Genomic DNA, 24,136 nt, shown 5'->3' on the forward strand with positions numbered 1-24,136 from the left:
GGCTAGCATAATTAGAAAGTTTACTTATTAAGTCATGTATTAGTAATATATACATATAACCATTACTAACACTACCAACCCCTCGCAACCCCTGAAAACAAGTCAGCGCCAGTCCGCCTTCAAATTTTTTTGTTCAAACTTTCAAAGTCCCAATCCTCAAGTCCCAAAACAAATCTTCGACCGGCAAAATTTTGTTTGCTATCAATTCAGCCTGACTGCAAACAAAGACCAGACTGGACCCAGACATTACTCAGTTCGTCGAGAAGTCAGTATGTCTACCAGGTTCTATCTCAATCTGGATCTCGCGCTCGAGCGACTTGACGTCCTCCTCAGCGGAGATTCGAAGTCCAACCTCGAGCTTTCTCAGTTAGTCGTCGGCGACAGCACCATCGATCTCGACGCGCTCGCTGATCGCGCGCTGGATCCGAAATATACCCAGGCTGTGCTATGTGCTTTCTACCCCTTGTTCCCCGATCTTTCCGCGCGCTGGCTGTCGAGTGCGCGCGATAGCTCTGTTGTCGCCCAGGCTTTTGCCCGTGTGCTGCCGCTGATTCCTCACATCGCTTCGCACGCAATCGCGTTCTTCGAACACCACTCCTGGTCAGCGAAGGATTCTCTCGAGGATTTGATCGCTCTCTATCGTCTTCTGGAGTTTGACTTCCTCGTCTACGGATCCTCCGTCGACCTGAAATCAATCGCCAACGTCATCGACTCCACCTCCAGCGATGCTGCTAGATATCTCGCCGTCAGAATATGGACCATGCATCTCGGTATATCCGACCAAGAGCGTCATAGACTGGTCGAACAGCACCTCGGTGGAATCCAGCACGAGCTATTTGGAGACTACGAGGGATCTTCAAATGTCGATTTCTTCTTCTTCGAGTGAGTCCTCACCTATCTCTCGCCAGTCTGCCATCCGAATTCACTAACCTCTTTACTCTCATCTAGACTCTGGGAAGCAAAGCGCATTGCTTACTACAAAAAGTCGATTGCCGAAAACATCGACCTCTCGCCATCCCCAAACGCCATCTACTTTGATGACTCGCAGCTTTCGGCGCGAACAGCGAATCTGTGTGGCCTACTCGTTCCTCGTCATAAGCGTATGTCTTTCCCAATCTACTCTTTTCCTTCACAACAAGCCTAACAATCTCTCTCTTTTTCACAGCCCTCGAATCCCCACCCCTCTCTATCGTTCTCACCGAAACTACAATCTACAACGTCAGATCACTAGCCTCCGCCCTTCGTGCAATGAACCCACTTCTCGTCACTGGCCCTCCCGGTTGTGGAAAAACCTTTCTCTCAGACTACATCCTCTCTGCTCTCTCAAGATCCACCAAGGACGTCGTCAAGCTGCATTTGGGTGACCAAACTGATACAAAGCTTTTGATCGGTACCTACACGACCGGCGAAACTCCCGGCTCGTTTGTTTGGAAAGAAGGAATTCTAGTCAACGCGGTTCGCGAGGGAAAAGTAATCGTCATCGAAGACATTGATAAAGCCCCAAACGAAGTCATCAGCATTCTCCTCTCCCTCGTCCAGCAGCGCCGAATCATCATCCCCTCCCGCGGCGAATCGATCCAGGCTGGTCATACCTTCCAGATGATTGCAACCGCTTCCGAACTCGAGTCCTCCGTCTCCAAAGATTTCATCGGCAGAGAGCTTTGGCACCATGTCCGTCTGAGAATGTTTACCGACCCAGAACTCGAACAGCTCCTCACAGTTCAGTTCCCGCGACTTGTGCAGCTGGCTCGGCTCATGCGTGATGTCTATGTTCGCACCCGTGATACCTACAAAGACCACAGATTTCTGGCTCTTACAAGAGGCGCTCAAAACCGTATCTTCTCCACCCGTGACCTGATGAAGTGGGCTCGCAGAGTCGATCTCGTGCTTTCCGAAGTGCGCACCTCCGACTCATCCTCCTCCACAAACGAGATTGCCTCCTCGACCTACGAATGTGTCTTATTCGAGGCTATCGATTGCTTTGCCGGCAGTATTCGGGTCGCCGAGGCGCGCGACCTAATCGCTGGTGTGATTGGTAGTGCTATGAATATCGATCCTCACGTTCTCAGTCACTACATCAACGCCTACGTCCCGCCGTTTGAAAACAGCGGTCCCGAAGTCGTTGTCGGCCGTGTGCGACTACAAAAATCTCTGGCCGCGCGCAAGAGGAGAGAACTGGCCCCTTCTCTGTTCGCATACACAAAACATACCCTCAAGCACCTCGAAAAGATCTCCACCTGCGTCAAGCTCAAGGAACCTCTTCTTCTCGTCGGCGAAACCGGAACTGGCAAAACCACAATCGTCCAGCAACTCGCCTCCTCAATCGGCTCCAAGCTCGTCGTCATCAACTTGTCCCAGCAGACTGATACCTCTGACCTCCTCGGTGGATTCAAACCCGTTGATGCGCGATCAGTCGCTATTCCCTTGCGCGAGGAATTCGAGACCCTGTTTGAAGCTACCTTTTCCGCAAAGAAAAACGAGAAGTTTAATAAGGTTTTCTCAAAGTGCTTTGCCCGAAAGCAATGGGTTCACGTTATTCGTCTGTGGAAAGAGTCCGTCAAGACCGCGATGAAAACTATAGCCATGCAGACCGACTCCTCCGAGAACGCAGAGTCTGGCGACGGCAAACCCACCAAAAGGAGAAGAATTAACGGAGTCAACGGCCGTGATCTGGTCTCTTCTTGGTCGGTCTTTTCTCAAAAGGTTCAGCAGTTTGAGGCGCAGCAGGAAAACCTGAAAAACTCATTCGTCTACCGGTTTATCGAGGGTGCCTTGGTCCGCGCCGTGCGAAACGGAGAGTGGGTTCTGCTTGATGAGATCAATTTAGCTACCCCCGATACTCTCGAGAGCATCACAGACCTCCTAGCCACCGACAGCGAAGGTGCGTGCATCAGATTATCTGAAAAAGGCGATATGGAGCCCGTCATGGCGCACCCCAACTTCCGACTCTTTGCGTGCATGAATCCTGCCACTGATGTCGGCAAGCGCGATCTCCCGGCTGGGTTCCGAGCTCGGTTTACCGAAGTCTTTGTCGAGTCTCCGGACCAGGATAGAGATGACTTGCTCGCTATCGTCGAGAAGTATATCGGCCAGCTCGCAGTTGGAAGGGATAACGAGGGCGCATGCTCAGACGTCGCGCAGCTGTACTTCGAGGCCAAGACACTTGCTGAGAGCCATCAGATTGTCGACGGAGCTAATCAGAAGCCACACTTCAGCATTCGCACGCTCTCCCGCACGCTTCTTTACGTCAGAGATATCTCTCCCACATTCGGACTGAGAAGAGCGCTCTACGAGGGCTTTTGCATGTCGTTCTTGACTCTGCTTGATAAACCGTCAGAGGATCTTCTAGTGCCGATCATTATCAAGTACACAATCGGAAGACTCTCGAATCCGCGCTCGGTGCTGAAAAAAATGCCGCCGAAACCGGACGAAGGGGAGTACGTCCAATTCAAGCATTACTGGATCGAAATGGGACCTTCCGAAGTCGACGAACAGGCGCATTACATCGTCACACCTTTTGTGGAGAAGAACTTGCTGAATCTCGTGCGGGCGACTGCCACCCGACGATTCCCTCTGTTGATCCAAGGACCGACATCGAGCGGAAAAACCAGTATGATTGGCTATCTTGCTAAGAAAACCGGTCATAAGCTCGTTCGTATCAACAATCACGAACACACTGATCTCCAAGAATATCTTGGAACCTACGTCGCAGATGACCAAGGCCGACTCCATTTCCAAGAAGGAGCACTTGTTGAGGCTGCGCGGAACGGCCACTGGATCGTGCTGGACGAGCTTAATCTTGCACCGACTGATGTTTTGGAGGCATTGAATAGATTGCTGGATGATAATCACGAAATCTTCATCCCCGAGACGCAAGAAGTTGTCAAACCGCATCCGCATTTCTTGCTGTTCGCGACTCAGAACCCACCTGGATTGTACGGCGGACGAAAGAACCTCTCGCGAGCGTTCAGAAATCGCTTTTTGGAGCTGCATTTCGATGATATCCCCGAGGATGAACTTGAGACTATTTTGAAAGGAAGATGCGAGATTGCTCCGTCTTACGCAAAGCGCATAGTCCAGGTTTACAAAGTAAGTAGATCTATCTGCAATCAGTGACAAGATCTGTACTAACATCCTTATAGGCACTTTCCACTCAAAGACAATCGACTCGACTTTTCGAAAAGAACGGCTTTGCGACCCTGCGTGACCTTTTCAGATGGGCCAATCGGCCTGCTGTCGGATACGAGGAATTGGCCCGGAACGGCTACCTTCTTCTTGGTGAACGTGTCCGCAGCGACGAGGAGCAGCAGATCGTGAAGTCGGTTATCGAGAAGATCATGAGAGTCTCGCTTGATATCGACGAACTCTATCGCCTTGACGGGTCAAATCTAGACTCGGAGTCTGGGATTGTGTGGAATTATGCTATGCGCCGTCTGTACACGCTCGCCAGCGAAGCTATCAAGAACAACGAGCCTGTGCTACTAGTCGGCGAGACCGGCTGCGGAAAGACTTCCATCTGTCAAGTCCTTGCGAAAGAGTATGGAAAGGCTCTGCATATCGTCAATGCTCATCAAAACACCGAGGCCAGTGATATCATTGGCGCTCAGCGACCGCTTCGTAACCGCGGAGAGCTGCAGAACATGTTGGTCGAGCATATTCGGAATGTCCTTGGTCCCCAGGCTGCTGAGTTGACTTCGATTGCGGATCTCATTGACGCCTTTGAGTCTTTTGCTAAGGATGGGAATGCGTCTCCTGAGACTGTACAGACTGTCGGCAATCTGCGCAACAAGCTCAACGTTCTCTTTGAATGGCATGACGGTGCCTTGGTCCAGGCTCTGAAAACCGGAAATTTCTTCTTGCTGGACGAGATCTCTTTGACCGATGACTCAGTCCTCGAGAGACTGAACAGCGTGCTCGAGCCCGAGCGGTCCATTCTTCTAGCCGAGAAGGGATCCCACGAGAGTCTGATCACCGCTCAAGATGGCTTTCAGTTCCTGGCGACGATGAATCCCAGCGGTGATTACGGCAAGAAAGAGTTATCGCCTGCCCTGCGCAATCGATTTACTGAAATCTGGGTTCCCGCAATCACGAATGTCGACGACGTTTATCAAATAGTCGAGTCGAAAATGCAGCCAAGTGAAGTCAAATTCTTTGGTCGACCGATGGTTGAGTTCTCGGTTTGGTTCTCGGAGACATACAATACCTCGATCGGAACACAAGCTATTGTCTCCTTGAGAGATATTTTGGCCTGGATTGCGTTTGTGAATACAGTCAAAGACAAGTCTCCAGAAGTGCGATTGCTGCACGGTGCCTGCATGGTTTATATCGATACACTGGGTACAAACAACTATGCCTACCTCTCAGAGAGTGCAGAGCTCCTAGCCCGCGAGCGGATGCGATGCGTTGAGTACCTGTCTAGCATTGCGTCGGTGGATCTGCGTCCTATTTACACTTCAGCGGTGCAAGTCGCGGTTCTGGACGACCGGATCGGGTTTGGCGAGTTCGAGCTCGAGAAACGAGTACCGTCTGATGGAAAGTCAACGCAGGTCGAGTTTAGTTTCAAAGCTCCCACAACTGCCTTCAACGCTATGCGAATCATCCGCGGTATGCAGCTGAAAAAGCCGATCATGCTCGAAGGAAGTCCGGGAGTTGGCAAGACGAGTATCATGACAGCACTCGCTGCCGCTGCTAATGTCGAACTCACTCGGATCAATCTCTCGGACCAGACTGATTTGATGGACTTATTCGGTGCTGATTCCCCTGCTGAAGGCGCTCGCAGCGGTGAATTCGTCTGGCGAGACGCCCCGTTCTTGCACGCGATGAAGAACGGGTACTGGGTTCTCCTTGATGAAATGAACTTGGCGTCGCAATCGGTTCTAGAGGGCCTTAATGCTTGTTTGGATCACCGTGGCGAGGCCTATATCCCTGAGTTGGACCGAACGTTTGTGCAACATCCTAATTTCCGGGTGTTTGCTGCTCAAAATCCACATTATCAGGGTGGCGGCCGTAAGGGTCTTCCAAAGTCGTTTATCAATCGTTTCACGGTTGTCTATGTCGATCTCTTGACCCCGTTCGATCTGAAGATTATCACGAACCAGCTGTTTCCATCCATTGACGAGTCACTGGCGCAGTCGCTCGTGCAGTTTGTGTCTTCTCTAGAGAGGGAGGTTTCTGTGAAGAGATCGTTTGGAAGACTTGGTGCGCCGTGGGAGTTCAACTTGCGTGATACGCTGAGATGGTTCCAGCTCCTGATTGAAGCCGACAGGCGGAAATGCCGCTGGACGGCCGATGAGTTTCTCGATATCATCGTCAAGCAGCGTTTCCGAACGAAGGAGGACCGGCAGGAAGTGACTTTGCTTTACGAGAATCAGTTCTCTGTCAAGCTAGCTCAAAGACATCTTTCTCTGGTTCTATCTGACAACTATCTCCAAGTCGGCCATGCTATTCTCGAGCGGAAGAAGTTACTGAGCGGCTACAAACTACCTGACAACAAGCTGGTTGCGCTGCAATGTAACATGGAGCCGCTTGAGTCTCTGATGACATGTGTGGATATGGCGTGGCCAGCTATCATTGTCGGACCGACTCGATCAGGAAAGAGCAGTCTCATTCGTCTTTTGGCTAGTCTTGTTGGCGCTGATTTGGAGGAATTCTCAATCAACAGTGATATTGATAGCATGGATATTGTTGGTGGATATGAGCAAGTTGACGCTACTAGAAGAATGTCGTTGCTGTGGAGTCAAATCAGCGAGACGGCAAGAAGCGTTCTTGCTAAGTGTGGTCGCGGCGAGGTTCCTGTGACGGCAAAGCCTACTGCGATTGCCCTGTACGAGAAGACATTTACTGCTGATCATTCTTCTGTCTCTGATCTCTTGGAAGCTGCACATATCGCAGGTCTTCTTGCCGATACTGTTGGTGGTCAGCTGTCGTCTGTCCTCCGAGAGCTTGTTGTTGCCGTTGAGAACCTTCAGGCATATCTGTCAAACATGGGAAAGCAAGCGGCAGCATTTGAATGGTTCGATGGTACTCTTGTCCGCGCGATGGAGGCAGGAAAGTGGCTAGTCCTTGACAACGCCAATCTTTGCGGACCCTCTGTTCTTGACCGGCTCAACTCACTTTTGGAGCCGAACGGAGTCCTTGCAATCAACGAACAGGGTCTCGAGGATGGAAAGCTGAGGATCGTCAAACCGCACCCTGGCTTCAGACTTTTCCTGACTGTTGATCCTCGACATGGAGAGTTATCGCGCGCAATGCGGAATCGTGGTATCGAGATTTATCTCAGCGATTTGGAGCAGCGCGCAACTTCTTGGGATCTCCAGGTTCTATCTACATCGGCTGACACCCATGGCCGTTTGCTGAATGAATCGGACGAGTTATCGCTTGATCTCAAAGACTTGACTCTTATGAACAAGTCTAGCAAGCATATGGCAATCAACGAGCTTCCCGTCGACATGGCTGACATGCGAGTTTATGGCCTATTGGACTCGGTCGAGATCTCCAAGGAACCCAAAGCTGAACGAGAACTCGCAGTCGCTGCTATCGCACATCTACCTATATCGCTCTTGAGCACAGTATCGCGGTGGTCAAAGGCGCTCAACTATTTCGAGTTCTATGCGGAATCTGAGACCTCCTTTGCGCATAGTATTGCTGCGATTTACTCGGAGTTTGCTACGTTTCCCTACGCTGCGGAAGTTCTTGGAGCGTATAAAAGCGTTGCCATTGAAAATTACGAGTCTTTTCAGGTACGGTCTGCAAGATTATACCTCCATTTCTTGACCACTTTCTAACATTTCTACCCACAGTCTTTCTATCCATCGTCCAACCCGCATGGCATATACTGGTTCGAAAATCCATTAACTGATTGTGAGAAATCATTGATCTCGCTGTTGTATGAGGCAACTTTTGCAGCGATGGATCTCGAATCTTGCTTGAGTGCCACAACTAGCAGAGCTAAGACTCTAAGAGCCTCCAAACTGAACTATTTGGAGAGATCTGCCGCGGCCAGTTACAAGCGTTCGAGTTCTGCAGACTATTCCTCGCACCTGTTTGAGGTTGTTTCGGCCACGATTCAGCTCATTAGCAAGTTCGTGAGGTCTGCAAGTCTTCAGACTGCGCAATCCGTAAGTGTTTGAAAGTTTTCTTCATGCTGTCTTCCTTGTTGCTTACAATATATTCTAGGAAACTGTTCATGTGTCCTCGGAAATTTTGAAAACGTTGAGGGGAGTCATTGCTCTTGCTCAGCACGCTCAAGTTGACGAAAGCCAGTTTCCGATCTTCCATGACATCTTTGATGCCTATGCACTTCGGATAGAAGAGATTGGAGATCCTTTCATTCAGAGTTCAGAATGGAATAACTGGAAGATAGCACTGGATGCTTTCACCAAACGACTTTCTCTCGTGAGTGGAAAGTCCATGGAAATCATCTGGTCAAAACTACGCCCTGCTGTTCCGAAATCGTATGAGACGTGGGATCTGTATAGTCAGCTGCTCTCTTGTTCCCATAAATTGGATGAAGCCACGAAGGATATGGATATGGGTATGTTTAGTCGATCCTGCATGAGTTTTTATAGAGTACTGACAACGATTGATCTAGACGGCTTGGAGGAGCTGATTGGGCTTCAGAGAAGAATATTTGCCGCTGCTGATATTCTACTATATGACGGATCACAGTCGACGTCGACTATTGAGGTGAGTCCTTTCCAGCTGACGATTTATGAGTGATTTGGATCCTAACTATTGATGTTATCTAGAACTTATTGATGGATTGTGCTTCTTTCTTGTCTAGCTTACCCCAAACTCAATTGAAGAAGGGGAATAAATCTGCTTGGCGCAGAATCTTGGGCTATGTACTGGCCAGTAAGAGCCTAAAAGCATCTGCGGTACGTAATCATCTGCTTTTTTGGCATTCGTTTCCATCATACTAACATTTATACATTCAGACCATTGGTGGAAATTCCATTGACTTGAAGTTGGCAAATCTGTCAGGAATCAGTTTGTCTGTGGGAATTGATTGTATCAGAAGTAAAACTATGTCTGGTGAGTTTCTCCGAGTGTTTGATATTCTGGGTCATATGCGGGCAGTTGTTAATCTCGTCATGTATAGGCAAAAACTTCTTGGATTTCTTGCATCTCTTTTCTTCGCTCGACGACTTTTCATTGTCTGTATCAGAGCTTTTCGGCGGAAAAGTGTTACAGGAGTTCATCATGAAACTGTGAGTTTGACTTAGTCTGAACTAGAAGCTTGACTTCTCTAACGCTCAAATTAGGGACTCTGCCGAATATGGACGTATTCGAGATGTCATTGAAATCCGGAAAGAGCTGTCAGTATACGGAAAGGAAGTTGCCGGGAACGCGAATATCATATCACTCTCAAAGCTCAAATGGCTTATGGCGGGCCTCATAGAGCACATGAGAAATGTAAGTCCTAGCCTCTTTGACTGCATTACTGTTTGGGTGATACAATACTAATTCTTTGCTTTAGATGCTTCTCGCACACATTCCCGAGGAAGTTCGACCCCTTGTTGGAGATCAAGAATCCGCCTCTACAATTTCGGATGCGGAGCTAGCTTCATTGGTTCAGATCCACGCTCCCGATGCCAGCGTCTTGCTGCAGTGTGTTGAAGAAGCTCATCAGATCAATGATGAGATTGACTCATACCCACAGCAAAGAGTTGGTGCCCTGTTTATACGCTACGCGTCTCTGCTGTTGCATCTTTATATCCCGAATGTTCCTCACGATCCAGCGATAAAACCTTATGTGAAAGCATACTTTTTGACCGAACAGCGATCTGAAGTTTCCTCGCAGTTGCGAGCTGTACAGATTGTTGAACGCGCATTTGTTGGTGATGAGAAGAGCATTCGTGAGGCTGAACTCGAGCAGCAGTTGAGCTCTCTGGAAGTTGAAGGGTTTGAGCCTACGTGTTATCGACCTGAAGTCTCTCAGTCAAAAGCTTTTTTCCAAGAGATTTCGCGATTTTTACAGGGATATGCTACGCCTGACAAGGCTAATGAGCTCTGGGGCGACATCAGTGCTGGAAACGAGAGATCCAAAAATGTCTCCGAGATGTTTCACCGGATCTCCTCTCAATTTATCGAACGACTCAAGTCTCAGTTCAAGTACTACACTGATTTGTTTGATCCGGTAGTGGAGTTTGTGACTATGATGCGCCTTGGCGTTGGACTGGTTTCTGACATCAGCATTTCAGCTTCAAATACTGATTTCTCTGCGTTCACTTGGCTTGTTGACAGCTCTCTTTTTGGAAGTGACCGTGTGGCGAGCATTTCTGATATCTTGCAGACTGTGAAAAGCCTCAATTTCTCGCAGAGACTGTCATCAAAAGTTACCACAACGCTGATACAGTGGCTTCAAATCCGCTACTCCTACACAAGTGAGCGTGATACGACTATTCTGTCCGGAATTGGTCAAATTTTCAAGCAGCTATATTATAACTGGTCTTTGAACAAAAGCCGCCTAGAGGCAGAGCAGATGGCAAAGACCACTGTGTACAAGGCCAACGACGACGAAGATGACGACGAAGAATTCAAGTCTATGTTCCCTGACTATGAAGACTTTGTGTCTGTTGAATCCGTCGAAACCAAGTTTGATGAGGAAAGTTTCACTCAGGAAGTGTGTTCCGCGTTTCTGGCACTTTTTGATCAGATGGCCGCCAATCCATCGGTTCAGTCCACAGTTCGCAAGTCCTTCAGTTTGCTCAACGAGATCGATTTTTCAATGCTCTCTTTCAAAGACTCTGATATTCGAACGACAATCAGTTCAGTCGTGCTAGAGTTTTCGCAAGTCTTTGACGATGTTTCAGGTACTGGTTCTGCAAAGCTGAACTTCTACACCAGCAGCAGTGCACTAGAGAGTGAAAAGGCTGTGCGCATCTTTCTCACTCTCAGAGTGCGTCTCGTCCAGCTGGTAGAACGATGGCCCGAGAACGAGATTCTTGGCGACTGTCTGAGATTTTGTGACGACTTCCTCGATCTGCCGACCACTGTGCCTGTTGCTCGCATGCTCATCTATGTCGAGAAGCAGCTGGGCGTTCTTCACGAGTGGCAGAAAGTGGCCAGTCGGGAGTTTTCGGTCACCGATCATATCGATATTCTGAGCAAATTGGTCATTGAATGGAGAAAGTTTGAGTTGTCTACTTGGGCGAGTCTCTTTGATGAAGAGGTTGCAAAAGCAGAAAATGGCATCGCCAAATGGTTCTTCTATCTCTATGAAAACGCTATTGCAATCCCTGTGCGACTTTGCGCCGACAATGAGAGAATCTCCGATCATGTTTTGGAGCTTGCTCAAGCAGTCACCGCTTTCATTGGAAGTTCGCCAAAGGGGCAGTTTGAAAAGAGACTTAAATTAGTCCGAGCGTTTTCTCTTTACTCCTTCACATTTCCAGGACTATCCCAAGTCGGTGAGGCTCTACGAGCAGTGGACCGGCTATACTCACAGTTTGTTCCTATCGTGGCCAAATCGATTGCATCGCAGCGGAAAGTCTTGGAAAAAGAGGTGACTGAAACTGTTCTACTTGCCAGTTGGAAGGATACAAACTTCATTGCCCTCAAGGAGAGTGCGCGGAGGTCTCACCACAAACTCTACAAGTCAATCAGAAAATTCCGTGAGGTCCTCGACCAGCCGGTTCGGCCATTGATAGATGGCGGACTGGAGAGTCTGGAGGCTAAGTCCACACCCTCCGCTACGAGCCTGGCAAGCGGTGTCTCTCTGGACCAAGAACTTCTCGAGCGAAGTCTTCATATCTGCTTGGGCATAAGCTCTTGGAGCGAGCGCCCGGAGCGATTGACTGCTATCGTGCCTACGATTAGCCGCATCAGAGGCTTTGTTTCAGACTGTATAACTCTGGAAATCCCTTCGCTCGCTGAGTACGCGGATGGTCTCGTCGACGAGATGCAAAAGCTACGAAAGGAGACACCCGCCGTTCTCAACGAAGAGACCAAGCATGCTGTTCAGTTTTTGAAGGCCAGAAAAACTAAGCTTCTCAGCGAGACTTTGAAGGAGCTCAAGGCAATGGGTCTCAGATTCCGCGCTCGTGCTGATGTCGTTGAACGGCAGGACACTGTGGTGAAAATTCTTCGCGGGACTAAGGTTCTGGATGGACTTTTGCCTAGTGATACGCAAGACTGGTTCTTCAGAGTTCTTGAGTTCATGCCACGAGTTCGATCTCTGACTTCAAATCATTCTGAGGAACTGACACCTGGACAAATTCAGCGAGGACTAGGTATTTCCGAGAATTTGCTGAATGTATTGCTTATGCAACGCGATGGACTATATACAGCCAAAACCGCTCAGGAAAGCTTTACTTCGCGCTATCTTGAGTTTGTTTCGCTGCGAACGGTGTCCAAGTCTGAGCCACTTCATGAATTTGACATCCGCGGCCAAATGATGCCGGATTTGCTACGCAAGATCAAGCTAAGCAGGGCAGTTATGAACGTCGCTAGTTCGGCTGCTGTTGCTCATGCAAAGTTCTGTGAGGACAGTGACGATAAAGTACTACAATCTCTCACGAAGTGGACATCTCGATTGGCTACTCTTATTGAAATCCTTGAGTCCGTCACAGTCCCGTCTACGCTTTGCGTCATCAATTCTACATCAAATGGCATACTCCAGACTATCAAGACGGATCTGGAGAGTTGCGATGCGGAATTCAGCGAACTCTCGGATTCCCGAGAATCGTACGCCTATATTCTGCTTGGCGTTCGATCTTTCTTTGCTGAGGAGTTTAGCAACTGGGGAAGTGTCACATCAACTCGACAAGAGTTGGCTGACATCGAAAGTTTGGAACTGGCTTTGCGATCGCTATCCGACTCTATTCTCGTCGTCGTGCAGGAAGTCCGCCAGCTTATGTCTGAACCGATTTCTGTGGATGATGAGGATTGGATTCCGAAAATGATGCAGTGTACGACTAAAGTGCTGCAAAAGTTGCATATCGGAAATGTCTCGAAGGCTATTGAGAAGTCTCTTGATGTTGTCAACAGTTTGGATATCAAGTCATCAGAAAGTATTGGTGCCTTATTCTCAATCACTGCTCCGTTTGTCGATGAGTATCGATCATTCATGGACCAAGTACTGATCAAATTTGCTACTCAACATAACGAGATGTCTCAGTCGGGTTTGACTTTACTGAAAGCTTTCAACACTGTTGCTACTAACGGTTACTGCTCTCCGCAAGAACCGAGTGACAAGGAGGAAAGCTCCAATCTTCAACAGGGTACTGGCCTCGGCGACGGCGACGGTGAGCAGAATATCAGCAACACCGTTGGCGACGATGAGGATCTGAGCGATCTCGCCAATCAACCTGATGACAAGAAGGAGAAGGATGATGGAGCCGATCGAGAGGAGCAGGATAATGCAGTCGACATCGATGGTGATATGGAGGGCGATCTCGAGGACGTTGATCAGTCGGGAGATGAAAACGAGAGCGGAAGTGATGGTGAGCAGTCAGAGGAGGAGATGGATGAAGAGGTTGGAGAAGTTGACGATCTCGATCCGACTGCTGTTGATGAGAAGATGTGGAACGATGATGTCAAAGATGAAACATCCAACGACAAAAGCACCGATCAACAGCTTCAGGATACAACTACTATGGATGATTTGGCTGCCAACCAGGATGAACAGGATGCCCCGACCGACAACAACCAAGATAAGGAAAACGACGACGCAGCTGACGAACAAGATATGGACGATGATGCTGAAGAAGAGGAAGAAGGTGCCATGGATCAAGAAGATGCTGTTCAGAACGACGACAAACAAATGGAAAGTACGGCTCCGGAAGGCGATGCTCTTGATCTTCCTGAGGATATGAATCTCGACAACGAAGAGGAAGGCGAAGGTGGAGAAGAGAAAGATGACGACGATGAATATCCACCGGAAGAGGATCCACTTGATAGTAAGATGGATATCGAAGAGATGCCGAATTCTAAAGACGAGCCAGCAGATGATGATGAAGGTCAGGAAAAGATCCCAGACGTACCCGATCCAGAGGCTATGGATGTTGATGGTATGTGAAATTGTTTTTTCGAATATTTGCTGGAACAAATGACTAACTTCTACTGCAGAAGAAAATGAAGAGGAGGAAGCTAAGGGCGATATTGAGGGTGGAGATGGAGACAGTGGAAGTGACGACGATATGAATGGCGATGAGGAAGAAATGGATGTTGAGGATGAGGGAGAGAACCAAGTCACAGACGGCGTTGATCAAGAAGTTACAGAAGGGGAAGAGGCGAAGACTGAGGAGGAGATTGCAATTTCGCAGAGTGAAGGAGCGCATGGTCCTGAGGAATCCAAGGCAGATGAAGAAGAGAACGAGGCAGCTTCGAAGGGTGCGGCAGATGGTTCGAAAGACTCTGGACGTGACTCGGGCGCACAAGACGCAACCGAGGAATCCGCATCGAAAGAAGGCGGAGCTGCATCGAAGGACTTGCCAACGCAAGATGTTTCCTCAAAAGACGAGAAGAATGAGAATACTGGAGAGGCGCAAAGACAACTCGGCGATGCAAAGGAAGAGTTCCATCGGTCTGCCAAGGAGATTGAAGATGTCGCAGATGCTGAGATCGAGAAAGATGTTGACTCAAAGCAAGAGGTGAGTTTGATTCTCGAATTGTTTGGTTTCTTGATATATGTGCTAACATTATGCTATACAGAATGCGGAAAGTTACCGACATTTGGAAGAGAATGAGGCTAGCCACGATACTCAAGCTTTAGGCATGGCCTCGAACGATCAGCAACAGACTATCGACGAAGAAATGGCAGTCGACGACGAGGTCGAAAAGACCGAAGACCTTGCTGAAGCGATCGACGACGCGACTGATAATGCGAACGAAACTGCTGATGATGATGGCGAAACCAAGCGTACCGTCACAGGAGGAATAATCGGTGAACGCAAACCTGCAGTGGATGAGATGGAAGTTGACAACATGACCAAGCAAGAGTTTGAACATGAAATCAATGAGGAAGAGACCCCTGTCACTGCGGCTATCCAAGTTGTTGATAGCAAAGATACACCGTATCGAAGCTTAGACGAGGCCCGAGATGTATGGCAGCAGCACGAGCGAACTACTGGTGATCTATCGAATGCGCTATGCGAGCAGCTGCGACTCATTTTGGAACCCACTCAATCTACCAAACTGCGCGGTGATTTCCGGAGCGGGAAACGTCTCAATATGAAACGGATCATCCCGTACATTGCGAGTGAATTCAAGAAAGATAAGATTTGGCTCCGACGAACAAAGCCGAGCAAGCGCGAGTACCAGATCATGATATCGCTCGATGATTCGAAGTCTATGAGCGAGTCTAAGAGTGTTAATCTAGCTTTTGATACACTCACGCTTGTATCAAAGGCTTTGGAAAGATTGGAGGCAGGACAGGTCTCGATTGTGCGGTTTGGTGAGCAATGCGAGGTTGTGCATCCGTTCCAAAAGCCGTTCACTTCCGAAGCAGGCGCTCACGCATTCCAGTGGTTTGGTTTCGCACAGACACGAACGAATATGTACTCGCTTGTTGAGAACTCGATCAGTCTTTTCGATGAGGCGCGAGTTGATTCAGCCAAGGGAGATATGTGGCAGTTGGAGATCATCATTTCCGACGGAGTGTGCGAGGATCACGAAAAGTTGCGACAGCTGGTTCGACGAGCGCGAGAGCAGAAGATTATGATGGTGTTCATCATCGTCGACGGACTTACAAAGGGCGGAAACTCTGATACTGCGTCGTCTATCCTTGATTTGAAGCAAGTGAAATACTATCCAGATGAGGATGGGACGCAGAAGATGAAGATGACAAAGTACTTGGATACTTTCCCCTTTGAGTTCTATGTTATTGTGCGCAATATTGCAGAGCTGCCAGCGGTTTTGTCTCTTGTGCTTCGACAGTATTTTTCAGAGGTTGCAGATTTAGCATGAAGATAGGAACAAAATTTGGTGTTATTTGTACGATAGTAATGTTTGATATAGATTGTAATATATTACAGGATAAATAAAATTAATATGATCATTCAAGCGTCGAGATCCAACCTCTCTAGTAGACTGTCGATAAGATCGAGCTGAGAGTTGTACTGTTGCTCGTACTTTGTGATTTTGCGCCAGGCACTTTCTTGGATCTTACCGGTGACCGGATCCACAGAGTCCGCGTGGAAGTCATCCTCGAAAATGATGCCAAACTTTTGGGCAAGATAGAATCTGACATCATCGATAAGCTCGATGGTATCGGTTTCATCGCGAGACCGGATACGGCGAGCACTTTCGGCGACGATCTCGGCAAATTCCGGCTGGACGATGAAGTGGGCGAGGTTGTTAGCAAAGTACTTTGCGGCGAAACGTTCGAGGCGGTCCATTCGAGTCGCCCAGCCTGCACGGAGGATGTCGTATATATCCGCGAAAAGAACGTTGTCGTCTGAGGAAAGTGCGATGGAGGCGAGGGATTTTAGTTTGTCTATCAGGAGCTCGTCCGCGCAGTAGAGGACATCAAGAGCGAGCTGGCCGGGGATGTCAACTCGATCGGCGTAGATGAATGTGAGAATGATCTCGGCAACTTCGCGAGAAGCAGCGAGAGAGATGACCGGTAGTTGACGGAATTCGGATCCGGTGGCTGGTGATGGTGCGGTGTAAGCACCTTCGGCGAAAGACGAGTTGAACATTGTGAGGTAGTACTCGGATCGTATGAGCACAGCGCGATGTGTGGGGAAAAGCACAACGCCGGACTCGTTGCTGTCGTCGACAGCTAGGAGGATGTCCGCGGTCGAGTTGATGGGCACGCGGCATGCAGACTCTTTATCAGACTGGAATTTCTCTCTCGAGACAACGATAGCAGAAGCGATGACGTCGTTGCGAACGAAATGTTCGAAATCGTCCTGGGCGTTGTGCATTTCCAAAGTGCGCATTTCACGACGACGGCGGGTCGAGAGATCTGCTGAAGCAGGTGACAAAGCTTCAGAAAGAGCGGGAAGTTCGAGTTTTCGAGCAGCAGCACGGACTGCAGGTAGCAGATCTGGAGGGGTTGCAGAGATGTCCGAGACATAGAGGAAACGGAGGACGACCTCGAATGCCCTCGGATCGGTTGAGAGCGCGAGCGGGACGGTAAATTTTGAGCGCCAGGGTCCGGTAAGGCGGCGACGCAGTACTGGTGACCGGGCGGAAAGAACGAATCGGTGAGCTTCGAGAGGCGCGTCGAGGTCGGGGTGGGAGAAGCGCAGGTCGACAGTGTCGGGCTCGTGTATGCGCAACAGACCGGCGAAGTGTGCAGCAAACGGCTGGGCAGCATCGACAGCTTTGGAGACGTCAAACCTGAGAAGCAGCTTACGGATTGAGTCGTTGAGAGCACCGTAGATACAGCGCTCGCCCTGGAAAGTGTCGCGGTCGGCGACGGCACCGTGCTCGAGCAGGTAGAGAACGACCGCCTCGTGGCCGCAGAGCGAAGCCAGAATGAGCGGCGTGTAGTCCCACTCGTCGATCGCATTGACGTCAACTCCAAAGGTCGTGACGAGGTTATCGACTTGTTCGAGATCGCCTCGGCGACAGGCCTCGCAAAGCTCTGTGAATCGCGCGCCTGAGCCGAGCTTGAGATTGTCTTCTTCGCGCTCCCGACGTTCTATCAGCGCGTACTTGGGCTCGAACGGCAGATCCTCGGCGACGGCGTCGGTCGGCGGCAGCACGTCAAACGCATTTCCTGAAAGCGCAGTCGCAATCTCTTCTTCCTCGTCCATCTTCCTTCACTGATCTTTTGTGTTCCTGCTCAGATTTATCTCTTTATCGCAGGCGGGCTGACAGGGCGTGCTTTGGGACCAAAGTGCTATCGTCACGTGACCTTTGGTCATTACTCATCGATAATCATCATCGCGTTCACATGCGCCACGATCTGCCTGCGAGAAATTCAAAGACACAACACCTGCTCGTTGGTTCTAGTTCATGCAGTCACGATGAATTACGCTCCTCGCAGCTTCCGGGAGCTGACGGCGCTCAAGGATATTCTGTATGGCAGCGACGAGGAGCCGGCGTCGCCGTCTTCTTCGTCAGGCGGTAGCCGGAAAGATCATCTGACGGATAAGATCATGGAGCGTCTTTTCTCGACCGCGCTGCCGTCTGGAGGAGATGCGACTGTCGATGCGGCAGATGTTGCTGAGCGATTGCAGGATCAGAAGAACAGGCCGCCGTTTTCGGTGCCTGTTATGGCACGCAATTTCACTCGTCTTAATGCTCGGATCGGGATCGTGTTCAGGCTTCAGTATCAGGCTTTACGAGTTTTCACCTGGCGCACTCCTACACATACGTTCTCCTTTCTCGCAGTCTACTCATACATTTGCCTCTATCCGTTTCTACTTGTTGTGGTCCCGCTTGCGATCATACTGATCGCAGTCATGGTGCCAGCCTACACCCGCCGCCATCCTCCTCCACCATCACCGCTACCGGCATTTCCGGTTCCTGCCGGCGGTCCACCACTCGCTGAAGCCGCGGAGATCAAACCCGTACCGGAGCTCTCGCGAGACTTTTTGATGAACATGCGCGACATTCAGAATGCTATGGACGATTTCACTCGTGCTTATGACAAGATCGTGCTGGCTCTGTCGCGACCGACGAATTTCAAGGACGAGGCGTACTCATCGGCCGTGTATCTGCTGCTGATGACCACGGGTGTGGTGGTATTTATGGGAGCTCCCTATGTTCCATGGAGATTTGTATTTCTGGTCGCTGGCTGGGCGGCCGTGTCAGCCGGCCATCCGCGCGCGAGACGGACGATGAAGATGTCGCATGAAAAGTATCTTTCGGCGCGTGAGAAGGAGCTGTCGAGTGTGTTTGATATACTTGTCGAGAAGCAGATTGTGATTGATGAGCCACCAGAGATCAGACAGGTTGAGATCTTTGAGCTGCAACGTCAACACAACATTGATGTTGACGAGTGGGACGATTGGCTGTTCAGTGCGAGTCCGTATGAGTCGGCGAGTTCGCGCAGAATCTCAAAGCAGCGGCCTGAAGGTGTAAGGTTTCTGGACGAGGTGCAGCCGCCAGAGGGATGGAGATTTGTGCATGATTCGGCCTGGAAGCTCGATCTGCGGCCGTCAGTCTGGGTCTCGCAGAGGAATGTGGTCGGGACCGAAGTGGATGAAGGTTCTAAGTGGGTCTACGATCTCACCCAAGATGGCAGACATGGAGAATGGCGCCGGCGACGCTGGCTACGCGCGTGTGAGCGGCAGCCAATTGATCCCGTAAGTCAGTAGTAGTGTTTTTCTCTGTCCGAGATCTCTCTCTCTCTCTCTGCGTTGTCTTTGCGCAAGTGTATACAATATCGATATTCCAGAGCAGCATTATACTCCCTGCTTCCTGTACCAAACCTCTTTCTCTCTTCGCTAAATGAAGCTACCTTAAGAGAATGAATGATGTCTGATCGCATCATCGTCCGGGCTCAAGCCGCGACCATCCTGCGGCCGATGAGGTATTTGGGTTAGGGTCCACTCCGCGGTCTCGGCGCCCACAAGTCGCGTAGCGCCAGACATCCACCGGGGCCCGGCCTTAATTAAGAAGCCAGCAACCTCCGGATCCGACCCCGTCCCCGCAATCCTCCAGCAAGAGAGCAGCACATACACCAGCAGCAATGGTAGTCTCAGCATCGTCGTCGACGCTCACGCAGCATTTCTTTGCTGCTCACGAGCACCGGCAGCTCGGCCAGACCGCCGCCTCCTCCGGTCCATCTTCAACCGCATTTCGCGACCTTCCTGACGAGGAGTACTCCGCAGACTTCTCTCCCGAGGCCTTCACCAAGCGAATCATGCATGGAGTCGCCCCGACCCAGACTCCCCTTCTACCACCCACACCGTGTGTTCCCGACCGACCATTAGACACAAACAAGGGCTATCCTCTCCAGACCACCTGTTTTGGCGACATTGACTGGTTCGCCGTCGCAGATCAGCAGCGCCAGGAACTGAAAGTGCCTGACGTCCCAGAAGGCCCCTCTCGCGCCAAACAACAGTCACTTATCGCAGTCGACGTCAGAAGTGTCGCCTGGGCCAAGTCGGCTCCCAGACGGTCACCATCTCCGACTGACCCCAAGAAGCCTGCCTCTGTGCGCACAATCATCAACTCGCTCGTCCAGACAGATATCGACGGCGATGACTCAATGTTCTGGTACAAGTCTACCACCCGCTTTGCTTCTCCCGATGACGAATGGGACTACGAACGCCTCAGACGTCGCATCCGCGAATACACCACGAAATCCGACTCCTACCAAACCTCCGCATCTTCGGTCTCCGGTCGACTTTACTCAGTGTCCAGACCCCCGCCCCCTGAATCCGGCCTTGGTCCTGCGGCTCGCGTCAACGAAACAGTCCGCCAGACCGCCGTTCGCAGACTGAAGGCTGTTCTCGCCCATCTCACCGCGACGGATGCGGAAACCGCTGAGGAGCTCTATCGTCAAGGGTTCACTCCCGAAGACCTCGCAAACATGGACGGGAGTGACATTGACCTCACCAAGCTTCGCCTGGCTATCGATGAACTCAGCGAGCCCATGGGCCCAAAGACTTCATAGGTTTTTCCCAGTGCTTGCTGTACATAACTATATATAATATGGCCATCTGTTTCCAAGGCGTACATGTTTTCCTGCACATATCTTGTTTTAATAATATACTCTTTTATAGCTTCATATTTAACTTTACTGGATGTTGCTTACTGCCCGCATTTAATCCCGCTCATCCAGCCAGTAATGACTGCAGTAGAGTAGGAGCATGGATAAGGCGCAGAGGGCTGACATCTGTATTGCGTTCTCGAAATTGACTAGCTGGTTAATCATCTCCCTTTCAGGTGTTCCCGGTTCATTTCTTGTCACTGCCGTCATTGAAACCTGCTTGATATCGAGCGCCTACAATGTATCCCTCTGTAGATTGACTGAAGATCTATCTTCATTGAAAAGTATTACTGAATCCCCGCCACAGTAGTATACAACATTCACAACATTGTAGGGAACTAAATTAGTAACAAGATTGAATCTCCAATTTCTTAAGTACAACAATGTACTACTATGGACCCTACTATTACAAAGAACCTTTCTGTATTATAAATGGTCTCGCTTCTGGCGAGTACACTTGGACATTCAAATGAGAGTCTTGTTTATCCTAATCTGGATTTGTGGTTCGTAGCTGTCGGGTTGGGACAAAGGGGTTTGTGTAGGGTCTTGTCAGCTCCTCGTAAGTCGTCAGTTATTGTATCGAGTGATTTTCGAGATCTATATCAATTGTTATCTACAGTCGTCCTCATGAGTGTGTCGGAAGCCAATACTGAGAAGTTGGGCATAGATACCACTGGCCAAGATGTGAAAATCGAAGAGCTTAGTTCTTCAGAAGCCAATCTTAAGCAGTTGCGCATTGCTATTACGAACAAAATGGATCGATTACAAGAGAATGACCCCCAATATGTGCGACTCCGAGGAGTACCGGCTCCGTGATTCGAGTAATTATATCACTTGGCTGAGGCATGTGTCATATCTTTCGGGGCTCATCGACGGTCTTCTTGAAAAATATCTTCTTCAAGGCAGCACTGCTATCCCGACCTACTTCGCAGTGAAGGATCAATCTACTCTCTTAGCTCTCGAATCCATGGCTGAGTACAGCCAGCTTGTGACCATGCTCGACCATTACTGCCATATGCTAGTGATGTACACGACTACTCCAGAGGCACAAAGACTTCACGTATCTACCTTGAGAGGTGAGGCCAGACGTGACCGCAGCGCCTTTAAGCTCATGCAGAAACGCTATGGTGTCACTGAATATGCCGAGATCCCCCCCTACTTCAACAAATGGTTTTCAAAGGTGGGCGAGCACTGTTCTTATAATGAGCCTGTCCACTTCATGCTGCACTTCGAAAAGTCTTCCTTTCTCGACCTCCGAAGGAGTCGGCTGCTCTTCTGTTCCTTAGCTGCCTTTCTCCGGCGGTGGTCGACCATGTGCGTCGCGATCACCGATTTAAATCGGGTATGTCTATGAGTGACCTCGACCGGCTGATTACGGATGCCTTCAAATATATTGCAGTGCTTGATTCCCTGCCTGTTGCTACGACTCACACTGGCAGGAACGGCGCGTCCAGGTCGCGCTCGACCAAGTGTGGATATTGCCACAGGTTTGGTCATGAAAACTCCCAGTGTCACAAGCGTGCTTTTGACCTAGTTCAGGAGCTTGGTGGCTACGAGAAATTTAAATAGACTTTAGTGTTACTATTTATTCAGAATTGACCTTCCTGCTATATGAATTATCCCACTACCCATCACGTAGTCAAATCCAAATTGTTTAACTCTCTTTAAGTAAGTCTGTCTTGATTGCACATAGAGCTCTCCCGCAACAAAAATATCAACAAAAAGACTGAAAGAGGCTCTAGCTGCCTAAGATTACTACGACGCCCATCGTCATTGGTGAAACTTGACATCGTTCGCGCTGGCTGTCGCGGGGCCTTTTGTCTACTATATCAGCTTCCTTCAGATCTTTAAAAGATCGTGCTTCTTTGTCGTACCTTTATTGGTGTATATGGACTAATCATACATCCATTTCCAATCTCTGTAAAGTCATTGAGCAATTATAACGCCTCAGCTGGAACCAGACTTCTACAGCCTGTCCTCGACATACACATACTACTACAAGCCTTCGTTGGCCGGTCTGTCGACTCTCCCCATTAACTGGTATAATACTCTTTTTATCTCTAATCCTACCTTTCTTCCCACACAGCCTCAACAAGCGAATATGCTGGAATTGGAATATTCATTTATGATATTGCTTTGTAGATTTCTGATAGTGGAGTTGGGACAGTAGGGTTTGTGTTTGTTTGTTGATCGACTAGTCCCCTTCATCTGTATGTACTTTGGAGAAGCCGCACTCATTAGTCAGCTCTTAAGTTGTAGCGCTTCGATATCCCTATCAATATTTATCCGTCACCCATACTCGTCCTTATGGCTTCTACAGAAGTCAAGGCTGAGGAGTCGCCCGTCGCCATCACTGCCCATGATGTGAAAACTGAAGATCCTGAGAAGCCCAGTCTTTCAGAAGCCGATCTCAAGCAGTTGCGCACCGCTGTTACCAGCAAAACTGCGTGGTTGCAACAAGTTGGGGATATCTTGCTGGATTGCTCTCAAACTTTCTTTGCTGAAGAAGCAAAGCTAATAAATTGGGCCAATTATCCGCAATGGCTTGATCTTGTGATAACTCGAGCTTCCGGGCTAGATGGTCTCTTTGGTGCTTATCTCCGCGACGGCCTCTCTGCTATTCCGAGCTTCTTTTCCGTGACAGACAACTCTGTCTTCGATTCCCTTGCGTTTGAATATTCTCTGACTTCTTGATCAGCTTGATCGCTGCTGCTTCATTATTGTGGATGATACAGTTACAACCGAAGCTAAGGGATTCCTCTACGGCGAGAGGGTATTTACCTACCCTCATCGCGGTGCCTTCTTATTCATGCAAGAGCTGTATAGTTCGCCTAGCCTTTATCAAATTGTCACCTACATCAGTGAACGAATCTCCAATTCACCTTCTACTAATGCGTTCGATAATGGGCGTCTTGTCAGGTCGCTTCGTTATTTTGTCTTCTCGCGCCCAGAGATGGAGGCGGACAAGATTATGTACCTTTGTCTCTTTCCTCCGGACGTCGTTCACAGGGTGTTTAAGCATCCGGATTACTCAGTTGACATGCCTGTTGGTAATCTTGACGCCCTGGTCCGCCGTATTGCCGGCTAGTCTGTCTATTTCTATGGCTATGGCTCCTTTGCTGTCATTTGGACCGGACAGGGGTTTGTCCCGCTCGTCTTCTTCAGAGTGCGCGCTTTGCTACATGAATGGTCATAAATCTGCCGAATGCTATGAGTGTATACCTGGAGCTATTGCACAGTTCAATGGGCAGGGAATAGCCAATATTTTTAGCATTAGTGTTAATAAAAAATGGTCCCTACTACTTTATTCTGCCACTACCCATCACGTAGTCGACTCGAAAAGCTTTTCCCATGTTTCGGGTAAGTCAGTCTCTATCACCAATCAAGCTCTCCCGCATCAAATAAGTGATATGGTCGAAGAAAGCTCGTCCTGGGACGTGCCTCCTAAAGCCTACTCGGAGCAACCCCGGCCAGAGTGCACTGATGTAGTGTATGTGCTCTGCACTGCACTCGTGATGA

General features: G+C 49.5%; 6 protein-coding genes across 6 annotated transcripts; 5 read left to right on the plus strand and 1 right to left on the minus strand.

The window, feature by feature from the left end:
- The first annotated feature begins 80 nt into the window (after positions 1-80).
- Positions 81-15,955, plus strand: BZA70DRAFT_81081 (uncharacterized protein). Its single transcript, XM_064915427.1, has 14 exons — positions 81-882; positions 949-1,100; positions 1,166-4,089; positions 4,143-7,739; positions 7,800-8,117; positions 8,176-8,533; positions 8,591-8,685; positions 8,748-8,876; positions 8,937-9,033; positions 9,101-9,209; positions 9,264-9,414; positions 9,479-14,012; positions 14,071-14,594; positions 14,656-15,955. The coding sequence occupies exons 1-14, from the start codon at positions 272-274 to the stop codon at positions 15,907-15,909; spliced, it is 14,853 nt and encodes a 4,950-aa protein (XP_064766108.1). The 5' UTR covers positions 81-271; the 3' UTR covers positions 15,910-15,955.
- On the minus strand, positions 15,947-17,834 carry BZA70DRAFT_283778 (uncharacterized protein). The gene has a single exon (XM_064913494.1). The coding sequence runs from the start codon at positions 17,706-17,708 to the stop codon at positions 16,002-16,004; it is 1,707 nt and encodes a 568-aa protein (XP_064766109.1). The 5' UTR covers positions 17,709-17,834; the 3' UTR covers positions 15,947-16,001.
- Positions 17,835-18,053: 219 nt separating this feature from the next.
- BZA70DRAFT_300095 (Peroxin/Dysferlin domain-containing protein) lies at positions 18,054-19,217 on the plus strand (the record flags this gene model as incomplete). Its single annotated transcript, XM_064914688.1, has 1 exon — positions 18,054-19,217. One exon carries the CDS (start codon positions 18,054-18,056, stop codon positions 19,215-19,217), a length of 1,164 nt encoding a protein of 387 aa, XP_064766110.1.
- Positions 19,218-19,591: 374 nt separating this feature from the next.
- BZA70DRAFT_291514 (uncharacterized protein) lies at positions 19,592-20,521 on the plus strand (the record flags this gene model as incomplete). Its single annotated transcript, XM_064914306.1, has 1 exon — positions 19,592-20,521. One exon carries the CDS (start codon positions 19,592-19,594, stop codon positions 20,519-20,521), a length of 930 nt encoding a protein of 309 aa, XP_064766111.1.
- A 666-nt stretch (positions 20,522-21,187) lies between these two features.
- Positions 21,188-22,224, plus strand: BZA70DRAFT_283781 (uncharacterized protein). The gene has a single exon (XM_064913495.1). It carries the CDS (start codon positions 21,390-21,392, stop codon positions 21,969-21,971), a length of 582 nt encoding a protein of 193 aa, XP_064766112.1. The 5' UTR covers positions 21,188-21,389; the 3' UTR covers positions 21,972-22,224.
- A 654-nt stretch (positions 22,225-22,878) lies between these two features.
- BZA70DRAFT_297249 (uncharacterized protein) lies at positions 22,879-23,705 on the plus strand (the record flags this gene model as incomplete). Its single annotated transcript, XM_064914559.1, has 2 exons — positions 22,879-23,254; positions 23,316-23,705. The coding sequence occupies exons 1-2, from the start codon at positions 22,925-22,927 to the stop codon at positions 23,703-23,705; spliced, it is 720 nt and encodes a 239-aa protein (XP_064766113.1). The 5' UTR covers positions 22,879-22,924.
- Between the last annotated feature and the right edge of the window lie 431 nt (positions 23,706-24,136).

Source organism: Myxozyma melibiosi, assembly GCF_037950935.1.
Source record: "Myxozyma melibiosi strain Phaff 52-87 chromosome Unknown BZA70scaffold_13, whole genome shotgun sequence".
Taxonomy (NCBI): domain Eukaryota; kingdom Fungi; phylum Ascomycota; class Lipomycetes; order Lipomycetales; family Lipomycetaceae; genus Myxozyma; species Myxozyma melibiosi.